At 34.4% G+C, this 24,816-nt stretch overlaps 1 protein-coding gene across 3 annotated transcripts in view; it reads right to left on the reverse strand.

Moving 5' to 3' along the window:
- Window positions 1-2,436: 2,436 nt before the first annotated feature.
- LOC106670145 (protein gooseberry-like) overlaps window positions 2,437-24,816 on the reverse strand; it is a 40,505-nt gene continuing 18,125 nt past the window's right edge. For all 3 annotated transcript variants that reach the window (XM_014400225.2, XM_014400223.2, XM_014400224.1), the window contains 5 exons: window positions 7,385-7,581; window positions 7,119-7,281; window positions 5,129-5,286; window positions 4,817-4,973; window positions 2,437-3,615 (listed from right to left, as the gene is read on the reverse strand). In XM_014400225.2, the coding sequence (XP_014255711.1) occupies window positions 3,416-3,615; window positions 4,817-4,973; window positions 5,129-5,286; window positions 7,119-7,281; window positions 7,385-7,581 (875 nt within the window). In that variant the 3' untranslated portion in view covers window positions 2,437-3,415. The remainder of the gene's footprint in view (window positions 3,616-4,816; window positions 4,974-5,128; window positions 5,287-7,118; window positions 7,282-7,384; window positions 7,582-24,816) is intronic.

Raw genomic sequence — 24,816 nt, forward strand, 5'->3', positions numbered from 1 at the left:
AATGTTAACTTTAGAATTTTAACCTTTGTTACTTTTGAAAGGATTACTACTCTTTCAATTTTGAGACTGCTTTTTGTCCATTTGAAAAGATATTGTACTTTTACCACTTTGAAACTCGATCTTTGACTCTGGAAACAGTTGTAAGGGTAACACCAAAAGTTTTACGTTCTTAAATCGATCCGTCTCTAATATATTATTTGTATACTGATTTTCTTAGTTTTCACATTGTATGGTATAATTTTTTTTGCAGCTTATAAAATTTTGCATTGTACTAAAATCGTAAGGTGACTAAACTTTATGAATTTTGTAAAATATTAATTAAATCGATCTTGGAAAATCCTAATAAATTTGAAAAAATTATTCTCTTTGAGATGGATTTGTTGATATAACTCGATGGTAGAGTTATTAAAATTCGACAGATTCTTACTTCCAATTGTTAATTGTTTAGTTGATTTTGTTTTGTTAAATTAATTTATTAGTTTTTTTAGGTTTTTTTAAAAATGGATAACTAATCTAAAGTTATAAAATATTCTAGTTATAAAATGACTTTTCTTCTGTCAGCCTAATGGAGCTAAAGATAAAATACACTAGATTAAAATTTTGCAAACTTTAGTTTCATTTTGAAGTGTTTTTGGATTTAAGTAAGATCTGACAAAGGATGTTTTCAATTTGTCTTTATCCTTTTAGTATTAAGTATAGTATTATAATATTTTTTATAAAGATGCCATTTAGGTTTAATTCTCGAATAGATTGCTTTTTTAAAATAAATATAAGTTATTGTTAATGCCTTAACAAACAATTTATTTAATTTGTTTTATGGTAAATACCTGCCTGTTCTTAATCGTATAATTGTCCTTTTGTATGTGATCTGTTTAATTATTTACAAAGTAAGTAAGAGATATGTTGTACTACGAATCTCTTGATTGATTTAAAGCAATATTGCTAAAGACTATTTTTATAAAAATATAAAATACTCCAAAACGTGTCTGGCTAAAATATATTTTAGATTTAATGATTTAAGTATGAAAGTTGATTTAAAGTGATATATATATATATATATTTTAGGTGTATGATTTCTTGTGACAAATATATTCTTAGGAACGTAGTCAATTTCTTTTAACTAATCCTTTATTTGAAAAAAAGCCCTTTCAAGTTTTTTTATAACTATAATTTGACCAAGCTGGGACCCCGACAATCCTGAAGAACAAGTATACACATGCTACTTTGTTCTCGACTTCTCTCTTAGTGGACAAAAAATTGATTTACTCCCGCAACTGCATAAATGTAATATTTTATATAATTTTATAGTAAGTTAGTCTTATTTATTAACAAACATATTAAAAAGGAATAGTCCAAATCTGCTTAAAAAATAAAGTCTACATTTTTCAAGGGGACACTTGTTGCTGGTGGTGCTTTGGAGGAGGGCGGGTGTCCAGTGCCATCCACCAGTTTGTGAATAGAACTAACCTTTAATTAATTATACACAATTTTTTTTTTTCGAAATGAAAAATTTGTGTCAGGCGGGATTCGAACCCATGACTTTCGGCTCTATACGCCACTGCTCTACCACTTGAGCTACCATGACTTCGATCGCCTATGCCACAAACTTCTCATTTCGACTACCCAATTTTATTCTAATTATAAGCACTGTGACACAAATTTTTCATTTCGAAAAAAAATCATGTATAATAATTGAGTATTTATATATTTAATAGAAGCTGATAAAATTTAGTAATGGCAAAACAACCTTAAACATGTCTATAGATTGACAAATTTAAGTTTTCTTTTTACCGACTGTATTCAATACTGTTACAGCCCTTGGCAATGTTGGGACAGAATCGGCCTTCAAGGGAATTTGAGATCGCCTGTAAAAAAATTTAAATATGTCAATTTGTAGACATATTTAAGGTAGTTTTGCCCTGATGATTACCTTAAAATAAGTCAAAAGTTTGGCACTAGCAACTAAATTTACTTTTTTCTTCTTCAAGACGATACCTCGACCCAGAGTATTTGTAAGTGAAAAGTGGTCCATACTTCTAATACTCAAAACTATCCTTTCTGACCAGTGAATTGATATTTATAATCATTGGAAGCGTAGGTGGCCGCAAATCAGATTGAGAAGGTGCACATCCCTGTAAGATAAGGTCCTGGGTTTGAATCCAGCGGCCTTCCATTCAAACCTGATATACAAACCTGCTTTTGTAGGGGGTTCATACAACTTCGTTGTTGAAATAATCTCAAAAAAATATATTTTATTTACTCTAAATTTTAAGCACCTAGTTGACATCTTGGCAAATGATTGTAAGATTTATTCAGCTCTAGGTTCATACTGATCCACTCCAACGGACTTTACCGACTAAAAAATCAATTTAGCAGCATTAGAAGGCAGAAATAATTTCTTGAAAATTTGCAATATATTTACAATTTATTATTTATTATGCACAAAATTACACATATATATCAATGCATTCGGTGATGTCAAATCATAAATAGAGGTGAAGCACTACTTAAATAAAATAAAACATAGACAAAAAAGAACATCCATAATCCAATTCATTTTGTTGACAAAATTAATTTACAATTTTTTTGTTATTAGGAGACAGCTTAAATTACAACTATTTTACAATAAGTACTGCTCTTAGCTCTCTTAAAGATGGCTCACACTGTGTAGGAACTAGCTATACCTAAGTCTCCCCTCGACGCGTAAATGCATTTTGTAATTGAAGGAGAAATCACTGGGCCTCATTTTGGTAACAACGTTTGTTTCAATCCAAAATGAATGACTTTGAAATCATTTCAGTTTAAACAAACCTCCTTAAAGACGCTTTGTCTTCAATTTATTGAAACTAATTTAAATTCTATGTACACGATAGTAGAACATCAATACTCACAAGGATAAAGCAAAAATTAAGTTATTTAGTTTTATCATTAATTTTTTCAATAACAAATTAACTGATAAGCTGTGAAATTATGATAAAGTTAAATATAAAATAATAAACTAAGATTTCCAATTTTTATTGCATTGTATTTTTTTAAAGATCTTTTTTTCTAATGAAAATCAGCATTAATCTTCAATAGTGATGTTAAATTTTTCCCTTTGGCATATTCCTAAGTATGTAGGTAATTTTATAAAATATATTAAAACGTTGCTTTCAATTTGGTAAAAATTAAAAATATAACTTACAATACATAATATAAATACTGTAATTTAATTCAATTTTAGTACGAATTTTTACCTATTAAAATAAAAATGCAATAATAAAACATTGTAATTTTAAACTATTCATAAATCACTCAACTTAAAAATTAATACCATCGTTAACTAACAAAATCACAATCGGTGTCAATAAAGAAATAATTTATTTTCAAATGTTGAATTAAGCTTGTAATGTAATGTGCCCTAATATGCATAAGGTCAATACCACGTGTAAAATGGTTGTGGGCGGTGCTGAGAAGTGACGAAGCTTGTATTGTAGCCTGTGGTGCCAGGGCTGAGAAGTGGTCCAGGACTGGAATGGTGTGGCGGTAAAACGGACCAGTTGTTATTTCCACCGTTGGGGCTGTGAAGTGACACCATATCACCGGAATTTGCCACCAAACTTTCATTGCTAGTACCTAAACGAAAAACAATTGAATTTTTACTTCAATGCTATTTTATAATATCACATCATAAATTATAAATTATTAAGTGGTTCTACAAAAAATCTTATCTCACCATCCCTAACCATGATTTTTTTTAGCCTTCGGTAAAATCAAAAATTGGAAAGCTATTTATTATGAGTATTCCTACTCAGATTGTTCAACAAATTCCTCATCTTTTTAATGCAGCATCAATTAAATCTAGGGATTCTAGCTGATGATCAGCATTGACGATGGAAGAATTAATAGAATGTATTTAAAAAAGGAAGAAAAAGAAAAAAATTTGACATTGCGTGTCACTCTAACTCTACAATGAAATTTTTGTAGTTCATTCAACAAATATGATATTTATAAAAGGAGAAGATGGATTACATATCACACAGTCCAACCACAGAAGATGGCAGTATGCAATCTACAGACAAAACCGTGAGAATTGGTTCCACTCAAACATCCAGAAAGAAAAGCCTATCATGGTATGAACTTTCCAATTAATTACATTAATAATAATTAGGGGAATGATCATCCAATAGCAATAAAAAACTGATTGTATGTATATTTTAAAACAATTTAAATTTAAAACTAAAACAATTAGACAGATAGATGTCAGCTCATTTCTTAATATAAAATCTCTCCCTCTCTCTCACCTAGACTTAACCTCTTTCTATTCACTATTCCTTCCTTCTCTCCCTCACCCCTCACTATCTCTATTTTTCTCATTCACTAACCCTTTCACTATTTCTTCCTTCTCTCTCTCACCCCTCACTATCTCTATCTTTCTCTCTCACTCACTTTCTTGACCTCTTTCTCACTAACTCACTTATTCTTTCACACTCCCATTATTTTTTTCTCTCTCTTTCTCACTAACTCACTTATTCTTTCACCCTCCCATTATTTTTTTTCTCTCTCTCTCACTCACTAACTCATTCTCTCTCCCACCCTCTCTCTTCCTTTTCTCACTCTCTCTCTTCCTTTCTCTCTCTCTCTCTCTCTCTCTCTCTCTCTCTCTCTCTCCCTTTCTCTCTCTCTTTCTCTCTCTCCTTTTTTTTAACCTATTTTTTTAATTTAATGTATCTCATTGTCTATTTATCAGCTGTCCTCTTCTTATCCTACTGTTGTGACACGGCGGAAAATTCGTGGTGATTATGTCATTTTGTTCATGCTCCAATGAAAAATTTACCTGTTTGTGTTCCCATAAGTGCAAGACTCGTCGGTGGCACGGGCGATAGCATGGAACCGGGGCTGATTGGTATTGGATAAACGTTGTTGGCAGTGGTCAGCAGTCCTGGAGAGCCGCCGCTCACGTGATGGCCACCGGAGGCTCCTAGGGTCTGCATCTGCCGAAACAAATTGCAAATTAAAATCAAACGGAATCGTGGACCTGTGGAAAACGGTTACATCTGCCCTTTACAATTCGAAATTATCCATCTGCCACAAACAGTGGGGGGAATCGGGCATTAATTAAATCCAGAAGGGAGGTGTAATGACTCACCTGTGAAGAAAGCAACGCTGCTGTCGACGAAGGCGGGGGTGGCGGTGGATAGGCGTTGATGCTGTAGCTGTGGGTCGTCGGGCTTCCACTTCTTTCTTGCTCCATTGAACTCATTACATGGCTGCTTCCGTAGCCGCCATTACCCTCACTTACTGACACTACAAAAAAATACAAAAAGGCGGATTTTATTACACAAGAATGTTACACAAAAGAAGACAATAATACAAAAATCACGCTTTTTTAATTTAATTTGTAAACATTTTCAACTGAAGTAGAGGTTCTAAAAGTAAGTTTTATATTCAACCCAAAGCGAATGATTATGTTATTACGTATATTCACAATTAATAAATCTTAACTAATTATCAAACTATTGAATGTAACTGTACTCCAACGTTTATTTAACTATCTTGCAGTTTAACTAATCATACATAAATTGCCCATTATGGACTTTGGCTCTGCATTAAATACTATACCGATGAAAGGAATAATGACATTTCGACTTAATCAAGTATGTCGATTTGTTGAGGTAGCCGAGGTGTTTGTGCACTGCGTCCATCAGTTAGGACTATAGTGCTCCTCCAGTATAACCCATAGGTGTATAGCTCACTGTCTAACTTCTGGTATTTTATTAAGCCCCTAAGCTTGATAGCGGCTCCTCAGTTTGCTGCATTAAGCTTTTCTTAGCCAGTGTTTAGAACCTTGGCTTCTACCTTATACCTTCTTCCTAACATACGATATATACTGCTATTTCCAGCTCATGTTGACAGAAACTACTTAGGCTATCTTTTGCCACTCCCAATATTTTCATATGCTTTCAAGAGATATCCAATAATCCTAATTTTCCGTCTTTGCTTTAGCAAGTTGTAAATTTGACCGAGATTTTCTTTGCGTTTGAGTCTGTCTCTGTCTAGGGTATGTTATTGTAATATTGCCATTGCCTGCCGAACACCAATTTCACACTTACTACCTTAACTGTCATTTCATTTTTGCTAGTTGTAGGAATTAGAATACTAAAGATTGATCATTCGGAGATCGTGAGATGCGGTCTGGTGTGACGTAGGTTTTAGAAAAACATTTTCTTTATCGTGCCAACGTTTCGATCTTTACTGAGATCATCTTCAGGGTTGTCTTTGTTTAAGTTTTACAAATGCATGAAGGATGTGAAAAAAAATGAATTTGTACAATGCTAGAAAATTTTATATTAAAAAAAAATGAATTTATACAATGCTAGAAAATTTTAGATAAAAAAAATGAATTTATACGACACGACGGACAAGAATGACACATCTACACGGAAAACAAACACTGAGTGAGTACAAATACTTTGATTGAGTCTAAAATTTTCTAGCATTGTATAAATTCAATTTTTAATTTAAAATTTTCTAGCATTGTATAAATTCATTTTTTTAATTTAAAATTTTCTATCATTGTATAAATTCATTTTTTTTAATCTAAAATTTTCTAGCATTGTATAAATTCATTTTTTTCACTTCCTACATGCATTTGTAAAATTTAAACAATGTTTATAAATCCCAGGCTCTGAAGTACGAATGCTTTGATTGAATCTAAAATTTTCTAGCATTGTATAAATTCATTTTTTTATTTAAAATTTTCTAGCATTGTATAAATTCATTTTTTTAATCTAAAATTTTCTAGCATTGTATAAATTCATTTTTTTCACATCCTACATGCATTTGTAAAATTTAAACAATGTTTATAAATCCCAGGCTTTGAAGATGATCTCAATAAAGATCGAAACGATGGCACGATAAAGAAAATGTTTTTCTTTATCCTACATCACACTAGACCGCATCTCAGGATCGCCGAATAAACAAAAATTAACCAAGGTCACTAAACACCACATAATACTAAAGATTGTTAATTTGATGTGGATGTTGCTTTCCAAAACCTAAAATTTGACTTTTTGTCTCGGTAATGGTGAATAACAATTTTAATTATAAAAAAGTAAGTAATGAAAGTTTAAACTTACGCTGTGGAGGGTGCGAGAAGGAAGATGGCTCTGGAATCATGTAAGTCGGGGGTGCTGTACTTGACGGTGGATAGCTCATCGGGAGGCCCATCCCCGGGTAGCCAGGTGTGGAATTGCTGGCAAGTTGCTTCCTCAAGCGTGCTCTTCTGTTGCTGAACCAAACCTGTAAAACGGGTAAATCTTAAAAATCCAATATCAAATTTCCAAGTGAACAATTGAAGATCGAGTCTTCGGCGAGGCAGGGTTTTAAAGGGTTTCGTCATTACCTGAATTCGTGCTTCGGTGAGCTTTGTCCGTTGAGCGAGTTCCTCCCGGGTGTAAATGTCTGGATATTGCGTCCGTTCGAAAGCACGTTCCAATTCGTCGAGCTGCTGCGCCGTGAAGGTGGTCCGGCTCCTCCTTTGCTTTCTCTTGAGCGGGATTCCGGGTTCGGAGTCGCAGTCGGAACCCTCACTGCCTTTTCCTGAAAACAGTAGCTTTTTTTTAGAATGAAAAGAAAATCAGCCTGCGGGAACGGCCGGGAGAAAGCAAATCGTCATTCCCGACTTGTTCGGCATGTCAAAGGGACGAGGGCTCGGCATAACCGCATTTGATGTGGGGGAGGGGTCGACAGGTCGAAGAGGGCTGGTAGCCGTGAGTTAAGACAAATGAGATGTGTTAGTGTCAAGACGGGGATGAAAAAAGAGCCAGCCATCCTACACCGGCGGCAACACAAAGGATACCACCAAACTATTTTCCAGAGCTTACACATTGTCTGTTCCTACCTAAGCCAGAGGGTGGTCAAAGGGAATCGAATGCTGTTTTATTTGAGCCATTGTCGAGGGTCCACTCACTTTCAGAATGCGTTGAAATCACCGAGGCAATAACGTTTTCAGTTTCATTTGACCACACTTAAAAGCCAATAAAAGTCCCAACTTAAGTGGAACCGATATAAAATTTTTTATCCTCATTGTACATACTGAAAAATTAACCATTCAACAATATCCCATTGTTTATTTAATATCTTAGTTTAACAGTGTAGTATAAGACAAGTTAAACCTTTCAAAACTCAATTTAATCCCTGTCCGTTTTAATTTAAATTTCAGTGGAAATTACCAGAATAATTTTCAATCAATCCAAGGGAAATTTTACAAGAAAACATCTCGCCTAGTTTCCTATGATTCTTTTTTTTATGTGTGCGCAACAGCAGAGGTCATATTCGGGTGAAGTCGGAGTGCCGGTGTTTTTGAAAAAAAAGCCCGTTTGTAAGTATGTCGGGTTCGGATGCAGGGCCGCTGGATTCGAACCCGGGACCTTTATCTTACAGTCATTTGCGCAGTGTCAACGCCTAAACCGTTGCGGCCACCGATGCCCCTTTCCCAACAATTAAACGCAACTAATGTACAACTTTCCATTTTTTTCTCCATAAATTTTAGGGACTTTTTCCAAGGGTTGAAACCTTTTCTACCTGCGATACAGTTCGCGTTTCGTGGGAAAAACTGATGACCTCGTCAATTCTATAGGGAGGTAAAAAGTTTAACTGAGAGCACTAATAAGATCAAGTCAAGCGGTTTCTTAAAGATTATCAAACTCAACTCTGGGGCCAACATACTTAGAATTTACGTCTTGCTTACAAAATGAACTAAGATAAGTAAATCTTAGGCTATAAAACAATTGTCAAAAAAAAAACTACAGGTTTATTAAGATGGTTTTGCTCCATTTCTATATCTGCTTATAATAGTATAAATATAGTACATTAATATAAAAGGAAACCTTATTATTTTATGAGTCAACTTTTATTTACAAAAGTTTACGAAAAGCTGGTAGTCTAGAGGGTTATTTAAATAAAACAATTTACCCCTTGTTACCACTTGCTTTGTGGTTTTTACTAATTATAACATCACAGATTAAAAATAGTTGTGGGTTTTTTATATTAGAAACTGTCAAATGGAGTAAAACAGAATGTGTGGGAGCTGGAACGAATCGGAGAGCCAACTGTCTGCATCAAAGACAATGACCGTATCTAAATGAGACAATATTGTTCAAAAGACTGGTACCGCGCGCGTTTGCTTGGCACCGCTCGCTAGTCGGGAAATCCGACGTTCTGAACTTTTCCACAATTATAATTGTAATAGGACGGGAGAAGAAAGGACAGCGTTTCGTAAGAAAAAAGACTCACCTCACATAAACAATGACCGTGGAAATCGGAAAACAACGTCGTTATGAGCGGAATCGCGTTTAACTGGTCTGGAGGTGTTTTGGACAGTTGATGTAATAGGATGGAGAGTCATCAGGTTTATTTGTTTATAGTCTTGGTCCTTACATTTTGGACACAAATTCAATATAACTTAAATCAACCTTTACTATACATTAAAGCCTGAAACATCAAGGTGAACAGAAAAACATCCAGAATTATACACGTTTTCTTCAAATACAGAACAAACGTAAATTTTTCATTCAGGCTGTGTGACTTACGTAAAACAGCTCATTTTCTGCTTTAATGTTGGAAAAGCCCTAAAATTGAAATCCTTCTTTAATTTCACCTTACCAGGTCTTACCAGTTCAATTTACTTTTGGAATTATTGAGTAAAAAGGCCGTTTGGCTTAAGAGTTATGAAAACAAAGTTTAAACAATAGCTTGACGCGCAAGCTTCATAAACAAACCATAAGTCCTATTTTCATGATACAAACCGGTACAAAAAAATGTAAGGTGGTCTCATTGAAAATTCTAAAGTATGACCTCTGCATGATTTGAAGAATAAATTTTATTATTAGTTGGAGATTGTGAGATGAGGTCTTGTGTGACGTAGGTTAAAAAACATTTTCTTTATCGTGCCAACATTTCGATCTTTATTGAGATCATCTTCAGGTCTGGGATTTACATTGTTTAGATTATGCAAATACATTTAGATGTGAAAATCGATCAATAAAGATCGAAACATTAGCACAATAAAGAAAATGTATTTTTTAAACTACATCGCACAAGACCGCATCTCACGATCTCCAAATAATCATTAATTAACGGTCACTAAATATACTGCACAAAAATAAATTTTATCCATTATGTTTATTGGTCTAATTGACCAAATTACTTCTTTCAATTAATTATTCATTTTATGTAATGTCTTGGTTGAGATGAAAAAGCTAGTATCACGAGCGGGATTCGAAACCACGACCTTCGGTCCAATACGCCGCTGCTCTAAACACTTGAGTCACGACAGCTCAAATATGTGTGGTGAGTAGTGAACGTTAGTCGATAATTATTCAGAAATCGTGAGATGCGGTCTGGTGTGATGTAGGTTTAAGAAAAACATTTTTTCTATCGTGCCAACGTTTCAATCTTTATTGAGATCATCTTCAGGGCTCAAAGTGTTTACCTTCTGTGTAATTGTGCCATTCTTGCGTGTCGTGTTGAGAGTGATCTCACGATTTCTGAATAATAGCTCAAATATTTTGAGCAACGGCGTATTGAGCCGAAGGTCGTGGGTTCGAATCCCGCACGTGTCACTAGCTTTTTCTTCTCAACTAAGACCTTACATAAAAAACTAATTAATCGAAATAAATTTTATTTTAATCAAATATAAAAAATTTGACATTTTTAGTCTATCTGTAAAATTAAGAAGAAAATGTGCTGTTTCACTCAGTAGTTACAGTCCTGTGTATTTCAGACTTGAACACTTTATAAATTAACACACGAAAAAGAAGGAAAACAAGCCGTAATAAGAAAACAAATCTTATAATTACATAACTGCACGTTTATTTTAATTAATAAAACATTTCTTTAAAAAATTTGAATAAATAATGCATCTAAAGTAACAATTTACACCCCACCTAGTGGTTAATATGGCGAAAAAAAAGTACAATTTCCGTTTCAATTATAATAGTTTTTATAGACTGGGTACTACGGCTAGTTAATTAATAAATCCATCATCGGTGTGGAATTTTCATTTGCCCTCCCCCCTGGGAGTTTATTTAACTCGTAAATGTGCGTTATTAAAAAGTGGATAGCCGGGTGGCTGCCTAATGGATGTTTTGCCGCTTCTAATGGGCTAACGTATTAGTCCTCGCCCTCGACTGACTTTGACAAATTTTAAGACCGACTCGTCTGGTTCCGGCATCCTTTGTTCCCACCGACCTGTCGAACAAGTCTGATTCCGTTTAATTTTCATCTTCTAATCTTGACGGAAGAAGATTAACCCGAATTGCATTAGAAAACATGTCAATTGAATCGTCCTTACACTACAGTTGACCATTCTCATTCTTTTTTCAAGCTAATTTAAGTAAACGAATATTTAAACAAAAACTTTCATATTTAAAAAGTGCAAATTTCAGAAAGGAAAAGAAAATATTTATAAAATGACACAAAAATACAAATGCACTGAGGCTGTCCAACAAAACTGTGGTTATTTATCAGACGTTAAGAATTTTTGTTTTTCATTAAAAACAAGCAATTTGACCAAAATCTGTTAAGAGGAAGAAAAAAAATCATGATATTAGGGATGGTTAGGGTGAGATGCGGTCTAGTGTGATGTAGGTTTCAGAAAAACATTTTCTTTATCGTGCCAACGTTTCGATCTTTATTGAGTTCATCTTCAGGGCCTGGGATTTACAAACATGTCTTTTCTATACCGACTTCCTTCCCCACCCCTCCAAAATCCAACATATATAAACATAAAACAGCAAAATCTCACTGGCACTCTCAACACGACACGCAAGAATGGCACAATTATACAAAAGACAATCACTTTGAGTGAGTAGAAATACTTTGATTGAATATAAAAAATATATTTTGCATTGTATAAATTCACTTTTCCACATCCAAATTGTAATTGTAATATATAAACAATGTTTGTAAATCCCAGGCTCGGAAGATGATCTCAATAAAGATCGAAACGTTGGCACGATAAAGAAAATGTTTTTCTGAAACCTACATCACACTAGACCGCATCTCACGATTTCTGAATAATGATCGATTAACGGTCACTAATCACCACACATTTCTTCACGATATTACTGTGAGTTAAATTATCAAACGTCAAACTTAATATTTTTACATTGAAACCACGTATTTTGTGTCTTAATATTCAAATATGATTTTCAATTATATATAAAAAAATTAATAGGGATATTGCCAATTTTGCAGTATTTTTTCTCTCTAGCGTTTTTATTTTTTTAAATATAAACTGCATTAAAAATTATTATGTTTTTTACTGAAGGAAAATTTAATTTTGAAAAATAACAAAATTAAAGGTTTTAATTCCATAATTTTGTTTATTGGACACAATAATTTTTGTAAACCAAATAATACCGTATGTAATGTTCTCTGTTAGCTAAAACCTCTGTGCACCTGTTAGGTAAACTGTTAATAAGGTTTTCACTAATTTCATAAGGAATTTCACTCGATAGATGTTGCAATACTATACTCAGTTGTTGCAGGTCAACTGGCTGCGGATGAAAAACCTTCTCAGCAACGCATTCCTCATGTGCTCAATGGGATTGAGGTCTGGAGAGCATGGGGAAAGGCTGATGGGATCCAGGTTTTTTAAACATTGAAGAACAACACTGTCTCTAGGTCTGGCATTGTCATCCAGAAGTCGAAAAACCTTTCCAATGAGATCCCTGGTTTGAGAGATGTATTACGCGATAATTTCTTGGACATAACGGACTGCAGGGAGGTTTGCCTTTAACAATATCGAGTCCGGTTTGTTCTCCTGTGTAAATCCCAGCCCAGACCATTACACCGCCACATCTAAACTGCATTGAAGGGGAACACTGGAACATTGTACGCGTCACCTGTTCTCGGTAGCTATTCGGCGCCTGTTTTCACAGAAACGCAATCATCTGTAAACATAACACCATACCAATTGGTGTACTCTTCTAGATGCAAGATGCAGCATATTCTCCTGAGTCGCTGTTCGCGGGCTGTTGCTGCGGGTCGTCTCAAAGTGCATACGATGCGATTACGAATCGTTTGTGAATAAAGGCCTTGCCAAAACATCTTGTTCTTCAATTAGGATCTCGCGGGCACTATGGAAAGGGTTCCATACAGAAATACAGAAATGACAATATTTCTGTTCTCCCTTAGCGGAATGCGCTGAGATCCACTACCAGGCTTCCTATCGGCACTTCCAGTCTCTCGGAATCGGGATAAAACCCGGGAGACCACGCTCTGAGAAACGCCAACTGCCTCTGCGATATCCACTTGCGGGTGACCTCGATGACTCATTTTCACAATAATAATGCCAACTGCTCGTTCAAGATGATGTCTTTCCTTGTTAAAGATGGATGGAAATGGAGAAAATACGAGAAAAAGTGTATATTTACAAAATGAGTAATCTTTTTTAACGAGGGTTCGCAACAGCAGAGGTCATATAAACCGTCAGGGTACCGGTGTTTTTGAAAAAAAAGCCCATTTGTAAGTATGTCGGGTTCGAATCCAGCGGCCCTGCATTCGAACCCGGGACCTTTACCTTACAGTGATGAGCGCCGTGTCAACACCTAAACCGTTGCGGCCACCGACGCCCCCCACGTTTACTATTCTCATGTAAATCCGTTATTAGAAAAGAGGATTAACATTTGTTTGTTTTTGGTTTTTAGTTTCTTTTCTGTTGTATCCAACTAACAAGAAAAATCGGTTGATTTAATTAAAATTAATAGAATAAGAATAAATTAGAAACATCCCTATTCATTTTTGAATAGTTTAGAATCAAATAGCGATGTGATACTTGCCATTATCAAAAAAATCAACTAGGATTTTAAAAACATTGGCTATCATATTTTTGTTTTCTTGCAAAAGCAATGATTTGGCCTGTCTGTAAAGGGAAAGAAAACAATTGTGAAACGCAAAATACGAACGGAAATTTTGATTTTGGAAGACAAAAATTTTTTCGACTTCTCGCCTTTTTTTCCTTTGTATGAATGCAAAACTTTCCTGCGTTAGTTAGTTTGGAAGCAATGAGACTCATAGAAAAAATAGTGAAATTGTGAAGACAATCATAAATAAAATCAACGTCGACAAACTCTCTTAATTTTCTATACATCATCATCAAAGTACATATATCGAAAAATTTATAATAAAGATTAAACACACCTTTCTATTAAGTATATAAATATAAGTTAAACCAAGTCCTTTAGGCAAAATGTTTAAACAGGAAATTCAATAAAACAATAAATAAAGTAAGACTGGGAAAAAATAAATGAAATAAAAAACCTAAAAAGAACCAGACCTACTTTTTCTTGTTAAACTTTTTTTTTTGTATACCACAAGTTAACTTTGCGGCCACAATCTGTTTGGATTGTGGTAACTGAGAAGCCAACTTACCATCCATCTTTAAACCGTTAAACTATAAATATCAGTTAGGCCATTTTCAATTCATGTTACATAAAAATATTATACGTAAATAATATAAACTAATATAGCACAAAATAAGCATTGTCTATGTTTATGTATCCTTTTAAATTATATGTAACAAATATGAGGGTAATAAACAGGAGGAAAATGAGAATATTTTACTGAACTAAAGTATGATATACTGATGTTTATACAATTAATTTTATGAATTTATATGTGTCACATTAAACATGTATTTTTACATTAAAGAAAAACTAAAAGTACATTATTGAGAAACCAAAAGTAATCATGGATCTATAGAACACTCAAGCAAATCATTTAAGTTCATCATTGAGGCCATTATCAATTTATTTCACTTAAAAATAGTTTATACATTTAAATTAATATTTATTACTTCATATTTTATTTATTCAAAGCATGTTCTATTTTGTCTAAATATTGCAAGTTCAAAAAGACAAGGAATATGAGAATAGTTGCCTCTAAAATAATTATTGATCAAACAAATGAATCGAATAATAATTATTCATCAAAAAGTGACCCAGTGCCTGTTGCATCATCGACTTTCAGAACAACACCCAGCATCAACTCTATGATCATCATTTACGATATGCTACAGTTATTATTTTACTCTGGCTTTCAACTATTATAAAGCAGTTTTCTGCGTTTAACGTCCATTTTAAATTCAACCCAAAATTGGATCTAGCTGGTTTAAACTAATTAGTTAACTCGATTTTTAGCGGAGTGGAGGTCGTTGGAATAAAACTTGACCACCCACCTTGAAACTGTCGCGACATCTGTTAATCAATTTAACGTAGGTTAATTAAAATGTTTTATTAGTATAGTTATTAAGTGTTATCAAAATATCTGCAGACACAGAGAAATTTTCAGCAAAAAAAAGGAGTACATCAAAAACCTAATTTTTACCTTTTACAAATAAACCATCTCCATTAGATTATCCAGGAATCTCGGTTGTCGCTAGAAAGTTAGGCGTAAATTAAAATTCAGCCAGATGATCCGATATAAAGACTATGTTTACTATCGGACCAATTAATAATCTTAACGGGAGACGGCCTAGGTGGGAGGTCTACGAAGAAGTTATTAATTAAGAAAGAGCCACTTAGTAATTACAAAACACCTCCGGGACTTACCTATAACATTTCCTTTTGTTTGAACAGTGCTCGGAAAACAAACACGTTCACTTTCTAATTTCGCCAATCTTATTTTTGTAAATTGTTGAAAAGGGTCTAATTTTGTCTTTTTGGATGCTCGCATATGGTGGCTTTTCTGCCATTGCGGACACACGACAGGATTGATTTCTAGCTACAATTATTTACGACAAACTTTTATGTGACGGGTTAAACGCTTCTCTAGAGCATAAATTCTTTTTGCAATTACAACTCCATTTGATGTTTTAATGGTGGCTGTGTCTCGTGGCTTTTTCATGGGCTACTTCTCGTGATTGCGCTACCCCATTGACATGCTCGCCGCCTCCGCTGTTGGGACAAAAAGTCAGACATACAATACTCCCCACCATGCTGGACGCCATCTTGGACAATGAATCCTTTCCGCCCTACTTAATTTCAATGGGCGGGCCAGTTTCCACAGGGTTATTATAAAAAACGAGGCACCCGTTGAAAAACCCTGGCCCTGGAGTCCCAGCGGAAGTAGGGTCGAAGCAGGGATATCGGGATTTTCTTTTCCATCCGTCGTCTGTATACAGACTCACAAACATACATGGCATACTGTGCTATATTTCTACGAATTTCGCAATAGGTCTCTAGGTAAATACATCGACCATTTAACATCACAATAAAAAAGATACAAGCAAGCAAAGAGAAACCAGAAACTCAAACTATTGAATAATAATTATCATCAGTCAAGAACCACTAACACATATATTTATTTAAACAGCTTTGCCCTCCATTATTATTCCTGGTCCGCCTGTTTTCGCTGTGCGCAATGGAACGAGCCGCGACATTTTGTATCCAGTGAAAGTCCAGAGGATGATCGAGGAAGATTGGATTCATCAGTTAGCAGAAAATACCCAACATCACGAAAGTGTGTTATATTCTGGCGAGTTGATAAAATTTCGCTAGCAGTTCTAGGTAAATGTACTTTATCCTAGTCGTATCTGATCATTTTTCTTTGTGAGATGAATATTGACTGATTAAGTGGTTACTGATGGCATAGACCAAAACAGTGAAGATAGCCGAACCAAAACGAAAGGAAATGGTTAATACACACCCATAACAATCGCCCATGCAGACCTCAAGAAGAAATCTCACAAGATACTTTAATTCAATATCAAGTTATTTTTGGTCGTCTGGAACACATGCTGAGCCGATCAACACTGATCACTTATTTCCTACCTGATTAGGGCGTGAAGCCGAAACTAGTGATAACTAAACCAGCGAAAATAGAAGTGTCCACTAGTTCAACATGACGTCGATACAGTCTGACATTTGAGCCTAACATAAAAAAATTTATTATTTATATGTATTGTCCATAAGGACATTATCGCACTAGACTATATCGTCTAGATATAGCTTTTTTATGGTCCGCTTATTCTCGCTGTGTACATAATTGTCGGAATTTTATCATAGTTGAAAAACCAGAGAATTCAGGGAAAATGAAACTGCTTAGGACTCCCATATCAATTCGACTAACAATAAGTAAGGAACATCGTCAGTTGAAGAGGGGTTGTGTAATTAACCCTAAATGAGCTCATTTTAATACACAAAAAATATTGTCATTCTTCAATAAAATACCATTAGTGATGTTTAAGAACCAAACTACGTGTTTTGAGGTCTATGAGATTATGGTCGTTTGCGGTAATTTTGGTCCTCCTATTCTCACAGTTTTGGCCTTTCAGAGTTTATTCTTCTTACCAATGGGTTTTGTAATAGAAATCAAAAATGAAGTCACATATCTGGGCATCACACTAGATAAAACACTAACATTTAAGAAACACATCAGCTCCATCATCACAAAGGCAACACGAGCTTTGATGGTGTGCAGAAGAATAGCAAGAAGAAACTGGGGATGCAGGCCAGAAACCCTGTTATGGATGTAGTAAGACCTTAACTTACATACAGAGCTATAGCCTGGGCTGATAAAGCGGAACAAGTAACCAAAAGGAAAGAACTCACAAAAATACAGAGACTTGTATGCATCTGCATAACAGGAGCAATGAGAACATGTCCTACAATTAGCATGGAAAAGATATTAGGATTAATCCCCCTACATCACATGATAGAAAGGACAGCACAGAAAACCATAATCAACTTTATCAGAGAGAAACCTCCAACAGGAATAAAACTGAAATGGAGAGACAGAAACAAACTGTGGAAAGACCATCTATCACTCATGGCTCCAAGAGACGACATGAACAGGATGTTTGAATTTAACCAAAAGTTCCGAATACATCTGGGCACTAAAAAGGAATGGGAAGGAAAGGGAAATAACTCCTTTAAAAATGGCACCATCCCGTGGTACACATATGGATCTAGAACACAAGAAGGTACGGGGGCAGGAGTATTTGGACCCGGAACCAAATATTCAGAACCCATGGGAAAACACACCAGTATCTTCCAAGCTGAGATTCACGCAATTGAAAGATGTATCCAATTCAATCTAAGTAAAGGATACAAAAACAAGAATATAGCTATCATGTCAGATAGTCAAGCAGCCATCAAAGCACTAAGCTCAAGTATCATTAGTTCAAGGATGGTGCTGAACTGCAAAAACAAATTAAACACACTAGGTATGCAGAATAAAGTCAGCCTCTGCTGGGTCCCAGGACACATGGAAGTAGAAGGCAATGAGAAAGCGGACACCCTTGCAAGGAAAGGGGCTGCCACACCGCTGATAGGACCCGAACCCTTCTGTGGCATAGGAATCCACACTATTAACGAATATCTCAGACAGAAGGACAAAAAGAAAATGAAGGAACAATGGAATTCACTCATTGGACATAGCCAATCCAACTATCTTCTAACCAATTTTGGCAAGAAAGAAATCACAGAATGTGTCAAAGGAAGCAGGAACAGACTGCGAATCCTAACAGGACACTGTAGATTAAATGGACACCTAAAGAAAATTGGAACAATCCAAGATGGCACATGTAGATTCTGAAAGGAGGCAGAAGAGACACCAACACATTTACTAACAAACTGCGGAGCTACACTAGACCGCAGGAGGAAATGTTTTGGGATGTATAATGTGACCATAGAAGAGCTTCAACCATTAAAACCGGGCCTATTAATCAAGTTTCTTGATGAAATAGGACTCACAGATGTACTTTAGGCAGAGAACGGGGGATACAATATAGCTCTCAAAGGGCGCAGTATACCATACCCTGGAAAAATTACATCTACATCTACCAATGGGTTTGTCTTTTACTTTTTTTTCAGCCCGCGAGAAGACTGGCTACTACTTGACTGACAGATCAAAACAGCGAGGATAGGCAGACCAAAATTTCCGAAAACGCCCAAACTATAAATAAGTTCACTGTTTTTGTTTCTGTCAATAGCGTTTTAAACCTATTTTACTTCTATAATCATATAATTCAATTATTGAACAAAATTTTTATGAAAACTGAGGTCTTTATTAACTAAAAAAAGCTTTATTCTTGTAATTCAATTCAGCAATCTTTTGCCCGAAGCCGAGTTTAAATTCTGGATGATGTCTGTTGGAAGAAATTGTGAATCAAAGAAAAATAAATTGCCTTGAGAACTATTTAAGAGAGTATTAAAAAACGCACATGGGTTGCTAATAGCGAGAACAGGCGGACCAATAAGGTCAGGGTCAATCATTGGAATATATTTTATTTCTCAATTTTTCTGGGTATTTGGTGAGCTTTCTTCGCCTTTTATATTGTAAAACAGTTTATTTGTTTGTTTACTATTTATTAATTATTATTCACATATTACATCGAGTTTTTCATGATTAATATTTAATATCTGTACAAAATAAATTATAAAAAAGTATTCCATGTGGGTGGGTAGCATAGCTTCCTCAATTTTGTACCTGCGCAGGCGCACATGTTAATCAATTTGGAATAAAATTTCGTAAGAATCCGACCAATGGTATAGGAGATATACATACACGTTTGCGCATACGCAGCCAATACCATTGATCCGATTGAACAAATTTTTCAAAATGAACAAAACTATGAACAAAACCATGTCTGCCTGATTATCAACGTTATGATTTGTTGTCAATTCAAGACAAAAGAAGTTGGTAAGACTTTCCCTAAAATTGTTTAATCTAAAGTAGTTTGATTAGTTTGAAATTCATAGGGGACCATTTAGAAACCATCCCGCACAATCTCCGAAAATCTCATGGAAATTGGTATCGTGGTTTCGGAGTTTTGCCGGTTAGAAGGAATTCTCTACAGACAGTCAGACGGAAAGACAGACTCGGAACCAAATTTGTTCAGACAGGTTGAAGCACCAAATGCGAGTGGAAATTTTGATTTTAGAGGACAACAATTTTTTTGACTTCCCTCATGAATCCCTACTTTCGGTAGTTCGGAAGCAGAAATCGGCTTACTTTTGAAATGTTTTTTTCAACAACGAACAAAACCACGTCTGACTGGTTATCAACGTTATGATTTGTTGTCAATTCAAGACAAAAGAAGTTGGTAAGACTTTCCCTAAAATTGTTTGATGTCGATTCTGCGTAGCAATGACCGCCAAAGAGACTTCCACCTGAAACGTCCTTAATCCCAAACTGTTGCGATTAAGCATAGTTAGAACAAAAGGATTCGGAAAGTAGGACTGACAATTTTTGAAATCGCCAAGCGTAAAATGTCAATTATGAACTATTTCCCAAGCTTTCTTTTCACCGGATGAACGGATGAATAAATTTCTAAGAAAATATGAAGTCGAATCGTGGTGCGCGATATCGCGAGAAGAATTGGGTCCCGACCAAAGGCCCGACACCTGAAGGCAATTAAAACGCTGGTAGAAGTAATTGTTATTAAAGGGGCCTCGGTGTCAGAGGAGAAGCCCATAAAGCCCTCCGGCAGTAAAAAACCCCGGCTGGACGTAACAGTGAATGGCCCGAACCGAAACCGTATTTGCACTGTTTCCCCTTTGTCCTCCCGCCGACACGCCGTCCCACCCCGGGGCAATTAAAATTCGGGACTGAGTAAAACCACGGACCCGATTTGCCTCGGTTCTACAGGTGTTAAAAGTCGGGCCTTGAGCCGGCTTTACTATTCGTTTACGGTTCGTGACAAATTTCGATGACACCGTCTCTCAAAATATTGTTATACCTAGAAAACAAAAAGAGACCTTAAAGGATATTACGAGTTAATTGCACCTCGAGTAAAATCACGAGACCAGCCTGGAAACTTCATTCAAACGCCATTACAAATCAAATATATTAAAGGGGAGTGTAAGTGGGGCGTTTGACGGTCATCGTATCCTGACAACGTTAAAATTTAATTTCACTAATTTCGTGGTCCGCTTGACCAATTAATAAATTAAAATTTAATGATTATTCGTAGATCGTGAGGTGCGGTCTGGTGTGATGTAGGTTTCAGAAAAACATTTTCTTTATCGTGCCAACGTTTCGATCTTCATTGAGATCATCTTCAGGGCTCAAAGTGTTTGTTTTCCGTGTAGATGTGTCATTCTTGTGAGTCGTATTGAGAGTAAAATTTAACGGAATAGAATAAATAATTCCTAAAATAAAAAGACAATCAAATCTTTTTGTAAAATTAAATCTTTAAAACCATCATGAGGAGAGTAAGGGAGCATTAAAATTTATTTTTTTGTTTAATGGATTAATTTATTCATAATTAGAATTTAAGTAAGTGCTGATATTACTAAGTATCTTCGAGTGTAATATCAATTATAATGCTAATATCTGCGAAAATATGTTATAGTAATTAATAAAATAATTAAGTAATTAAAATTAAGTAATTGAAATATGATGATAGAGGATTGAGGTTTTTGAAGATTCTAAGGAAAAATTACATTGCTTAAAAATAAAAAATGTTAATAAACATAAAAATAAAATGAAAGTATGTAGTAAAAAATAATTGAAATATAATAAAGCACTTGACACCTCAAAAAACAAGCAAAAATTCAAAATCGAATTACAGATATATTGACTTCCTTAAAATCTATTTTAGTTTATTTACACGCAAATAATAAAAATTGTAAGGATAGAATAGTTTCCCAGAACGACTGGTCACCGAGGGAAACTGAGACCACATCCTCCCACTCCCAAACTCAAATTGAACAACAAAAACAATTTAAAAATTGGAAAATTGGAACATTAAATGTAAGATCGTTAAAAAATGAAGATAAACTGAGAGTTAGAAAATGCAATGAATGAAAAAAGACATAGATATCCTGGGAATTTGCGAGGTACGACTAGGAGAAGTAAAAATTTTAAAACTCAAATCAGATTACACATTTGCGTATTCAGGTTAACAATTTGGTAGCCGTGGAGTTGGATTTCTAATAAAACCAAAAATAAATACAAAAATAATTATACTCACAAGAGATAACACAGGTTGGAGGGAAAAGGGAGAGGCCGTCGCTCTAAATAGGGCCGGTTTATAAATGATTATGACATGGAAGAAGAAGAAGAAGAGGAAGAAAGGGAAGGAAAAACTAAAAGAAAATCAATAATTTTTTTTCTCTGTTTCAATTATGTACATATTATAAACCAATAAAAAAAAGGTTATTTATTTATTTATGTATGCATTATGTTGGAATTTCAACACGTTGTTTGCAGGAAAGTCTAAAATAGGAAATTTCTTCACTCACTTCATTCAATTGCACCATTCTGTTTTTTAATTTACAACTATTTTAGGTAATTATGTATGTATTATAACGGAATTAAGAATATGTTGAATTAAATAAAAATTATGGTTGATTCATAAGTCACCTATTATCTATGTATTATTCTGTAATTTAACAACGCATATTTTATGACAGTAATAAAGTTGAAGTGAAAAAAAGATCTATAAAAATCGCGAAAAATTATTGGAGAGGGCCCCAATCACTCCGAGGAATAAAAAGTACTCTGATGTGGTGTGAATGCGTTGTAATCTGTGAATGTAATTTATTAGCTCGAATGGAGGGGCTTATCTCTAATTACTCCGAGGAATTTCGAGCATTCTGGGGTAGTGTGAATGTTAAATAGTGTTTCTGTGTTATTTTATCCAAAATGACGATACCCTGATGTACAGTAGGTAGGATAATAAGTAATATAGGCTCCTACAGCAATAGAATAAATATAAAAAGAGAGTCAGTTACCGTCTTAATTGGAATCATTACAGGGCAGGTAAAAATGAAAATAAATTAGTAGGATTAAACACGAGAAGTCTGAAAAAGAAAAGCAAATAAAGGAAGAACTGGTGATGAACAATTTAGTTTGTACTAAAAATGGCTCCAAACCTGTTTCTAAAAAAGTAGAAGGAATATCATCATAACCTTATTACTATGCTATTTAATGACAGTAATAAAGTTGAATTGAAAAACAATATAAAATCGTGGAAAATTTGTTGAAAGACAAACCCAAAATTGTTTCTATTTACGCTTAAGTTGATTTGTTTCGAGTTCACAAGGCAACGTTTTTAGGCAGTTCTTGTTTATCTAAACTTTAACGTTTCAGTAATAAAATTTGATTATAATAATCATATAATTAATTAGATAAATTTATACAATCGATTAAATTCAGTTCCCGCACTGTCCGATATACAACTCGGCGACATTAGGAGCTACTCTGATCTGTGTTATCTTTTATTACGACTAACAATTGCATATCGTATAAAAACGGCTCTTTGTGACTTTAGAGATAACAATCAAATCAAATCGAGAAATAATATATAACATCAAAGCAAGACAATTTTTTTTTACAATATAAAAAGGGAATACAATTCCGTACCACCATTATAAAATATATCATGAATCCAAAACAGATCCTCCACGAACTTCTAGTTCCGCTAAAAAGGACGTATCATTTTAGAGTTTTTCCTTTTCTTTATACATATTTTAAATATATAATTTGTTATTAACAATCAACGGTGATTCTAGAAATGAACTGAATTCTGTGCCTTGCAAGATGGAATAAATATGTCTGTAATGACTATAATTTTTTGTAGATGATATGCAAGATTGCTTAAACTAATATCATTTTCATTTTTAAATTACAATTTTGTTTAAATATTTTTTTTAATTTGTTCGTGTCCAAAATACTAGTATATTGAATAAATCAATAACATTTATCATCGTATTTATTGTTAAATAATTCTAATTGATACATTTAACTGCATTGAATTGCATTGTTTGTTTCTATTGTATAAATCGAAATTTATTTTATATATATTTTTATGTTAAAATACAATATAGGAGTGTACTTTTGTTTTTAATTTCATGTTCATATTAAATAACATTTTTAACCAAATTGAAGAGAATTTACCAGTGGTTTCGTAGTATTTTTATACTGATTTTTGGATTCAAGAATAATTCTTTTTAATTGATTAGAAAAGCGCGTTTATATTACACCAATTAATTGATTTTTGTTCACTTGCGAATATCTAGCAAGTTAAAGTTTTAAGTTCCTTCTTGTTTCTTTTTTGTTAAGAGTCTTTTTAGTTACCTTTAAAACAAGTACAATTGCATTGATTCGTCAATTTTTCAATTGATTACATGGGAAAATTTTCACCACAGCCATTGGGCAAAGTTTCAACTTAATTCGAGGTTCAGTTGATTGGTACATCCTATTATCTTGCAGGACAGAACTTTATGTATTTCCTTTCAGATTAAACACATTCTAAAAAACTTCTTTTATTCAAAGTTCTATTGGCTAATAAAATAAACATGTTCTTTGTAAGCGTATTCCGCAAGGTTGAGTTTTAAGACCATCCTTGTTCTTCATATTCGGAGAGTGGCAACTGCGGTGGCCGAATGGTTACACGTCCGACTGGCATTAACGCTAGCGGTTCTAGGTTGGAATCTCCACTTAGCTCATGAAATTTTAATTGATATTAATTTGAAAAAAAAATGTATTGTAAAGAGGTTTGACTTCTCGTTTGCGATACCCTACAGATGTCTTTATGACCGGAATTACTTTCTTTTATTTTTATTCTGAAAAAGTCAGCTTTCGGTTAATATCTCGGTTGGTAGTGTTTTAATTCGATTATAATCTTTCCCAATTGATACACACGTGTTTTATGGTGTTTTAAGTCTGTTTTCCAAACGACCAAAGTGTCGCAATATCGGGCAAACAAGCGAATTTCTACAACGCAAAAGTTCCTATTTGCATCGGGGGCATTATCATCTCGGATAACGAGAGATCTTACCTTTCGATAAAACGACCCAGAATTTTTTCCGATGAATCACC

The sequence above is a fragment of the Cimex lectularius genome, unplaced genomic scaffold (genome assembly GCF_000648675.2).
Source record: "Cimex lectularius strain Harlan isolate CLEC.00 unplaced genomic scaffold, Clec_2.1 scaffold40, whole genome shotgun sequence".
Taxonomy (NCBI): Eukaryota; Metazoa; Arthropoda; class Insecta; order Hemiptera; family Cimicidae; genus Cimex; species Cimex lectularius.